General features: G+C 63.4%; 1 protein-coding gene across 1 annotated transcript; it reads left to right on the top strand.

Annotated features, from left to right (window-relative positions):
* Nucleotides 1–6: 6 nt before the first annotated feature.
* On the top strand, nucleotides 7–1,949 carry LOC129493523 (myosin-binding protein C, cardiac-type-like; the record flags this gene model as incomplete). The annotated part of the gene is made up of 5 exons (XM_055317116.1): nucleotides 7–686; nucleotides 815–939; nucleotides 1,019–1,124; nucleotides 1,221–1,387; nucleotides 1,784–1,949. Coding segments are annotated over exons 1-5 (809 nt in total), but the record flags the coding sequence as incomplete, so codon positions are not given.
* Nucleotides 1,950–2,152: the final 203 nt, after the last annotated feature.

Here is a 2,152-nt window from a genome sequence, read left to right on the forward strand (position 1 = left end):
GCGCCGCCCCCTTCACTGGTCTCCAGCCAAGCTTTTGTCTCTTTGGGAGCCACTAAGCCTAACGCCGAGCCGAGCAGGTGGAGGGGACCCCAAGGAAGGCAGAAGGACAAAGAGATAGAAGCAGACAGGCATGCAGAACAGAGAGAGAGAGAGAGAGAGAGAGAGAGGAGACAGGCAGAGTGGACGCGGAGAGAGAAAGGGGTGGCAGGAGGAGTGTGGTGGGAGGACGTGGCTCTGGGGCACAGCCACCAGCCACCACAGTGGGTGTGAAGGGGTTGGGGGGAGCAGGGGTTGGGAGGGCCATGATGGTGGTGCTCAGCCTTTCAGAAGAAGCTGGAGCCGGCCTACCAGGTGAGCAAGGGCCACAAGATCCGGCTGACCGTGGAGCTGGCCGACCCCGACGCCGATGTCAAGTGGCTTAAGAATGGACAGGAGATCCAGATGAGCGGCAGGTGCACTGGGGGGGGGCGGGCGGGGAGGGGGGCCTGGAGGCTCCCCAGCCCGCTCTCCCTGCCTCCCGCCACCCATGTTCTCTACCGAGACCGGTCCCTGCCCTGTCTCCCCCACCCCCACTCCCCTCTTTCTGGTCGTTTCCCATCTTTCTGCCTGTCTCTGTTCTTGCTTTTTCTCTTCGGCTCGCTTCCTCTCATCCGGACGCTCCCACGGCCCCTTCGGCTCCACAGCAAGTAAGGCCCAGCTGCCGGAGGGAAGGCTTGGGTGGGGGCACGGGGTCCCCTCGGGGGTCGGACGGGGCCCCCAGGGCTGAGGAGGTGAGTAATGTCCCTTCCTGCACCCTCCCGCGGCGCCCGCGCAGGTACATCTTTGAGTCCGTCGGGGCCAAGCGCACGCTGACCATCAGCCAGTGCTCGCTGGCGGACGACGCGGCCTACCAGTGCGTGGTGGGCGGGGAGAAGTGCAGCACCGAGCTCTTCGTTAAAGGTGGGCCTGGACCGGGACCCTGGGAGCCCCGAGCCTGGGGGGCAGGGGCAGAGGACCTCACGTGCACCCTCCTTGACAGAGCCCCCCGTGCTGATCACTCGGCCCCTGGAAGACCAGCTGGTGATGGTGGGACAGCGGGTGGAGTTTGAGTGTGAGGTGTCTGAGGAGGGGGCCCAGGTCAAATGGTGAGTGCTGGGCTCATGGGGCGTGGGCAGGGCTGGGGGGGCCTGTGGGCACCCCGACTGCGCGGCCCCAGCACTTACAGCCTGCCCACTGGCTAGGCTGAAGGATGGGGTGGAGCTGACCAGGGAGGAGACCTTCAAATACCGGTTCAAGAAGGATGGCCAGAGACACCACTTGATCATCAACGAGGCGACGCTGGAGGACGCCGGGCACTATGCGCTGCGCACCAGTGGCGGCCAGGCGCTGGCCGAGCTCATCGTGCAGGGTGAGGCCCAGCAGGGGGATGGCTTTGGGCAGGCTGGGCCCCAGCACCACCCCGGGTCTTATATGGGAGCTAGGTTGACCCAGAATGGAGGCCCATGTGACCTTGGGCAAGTCACTCTGACACACCGAGCCTCACTTTTCTTGTCTGTAACATAGAGATGCTGAGGTGGCCGCCTCAGAGAGTCCTGGGAGGGGCCAAGGGGCCAGTTAGTGTCCCCCACCCCCACTCCCAACCCCAAGCACTTGAAGTTCCTTGTGCACCCTGCACCATCACAGGCCCACGTGCCTCACACTCGTGCATGCACATGTGTTTTCACACCCACGTGATCTCCATGGGGATTGGAGCCCACAGCCCCACACCCGCTCCCCAGCTCACTGGCTCTGTCCTGCCCCCCAGAGAAGAAGCTAGAGGTGTACCAGAGCATTGCAGACCTGACGGTGGGCGCGAAGGACCAGGCGGTGTTCAAGTGTGAGGTGTCCGATGAGAATGTGCGGGGCGTGTGGCTGAAGAACGGGAAGGAGCTGGTGCCTGACAGCCGCATAAAGGTGTCCCACATAGGGCGGTGAGTGTGCGGGGCTCAGCCCCACGCAGAGGGGGGCAGGCGGAGGGGCGGGCGGATACTGGAGACAGAGACAGAGGGAGAAACAGAGCCTGGGACAGACACAGAGAAACAGGAAAGCAGACAGACAGACAGACACAGAGGCTGAGATAGAGATGCATGGAGAGACAGGGAAAAACAGAGACATGGAAAGAGAGGGACAGAAA

The sequence above is a fragment of the Nyctereutes procyonoides genome, unplaced genomic scaffold (assembly GCF_905146905.1).
Source record: "Nyctereutes procyonoides isolate TBG_1078 unplaced genomic scaffold, NYPRO_anot_genome, whole genome shotgun sequence".
Classification (NCBI taxonomy): domain Eukaryota; kingdom Metazoa; phylum Chordata; class Mammalia; order Carnivora; family Canidae; genus Nyctereutes; species Nyctereutes procyonoides.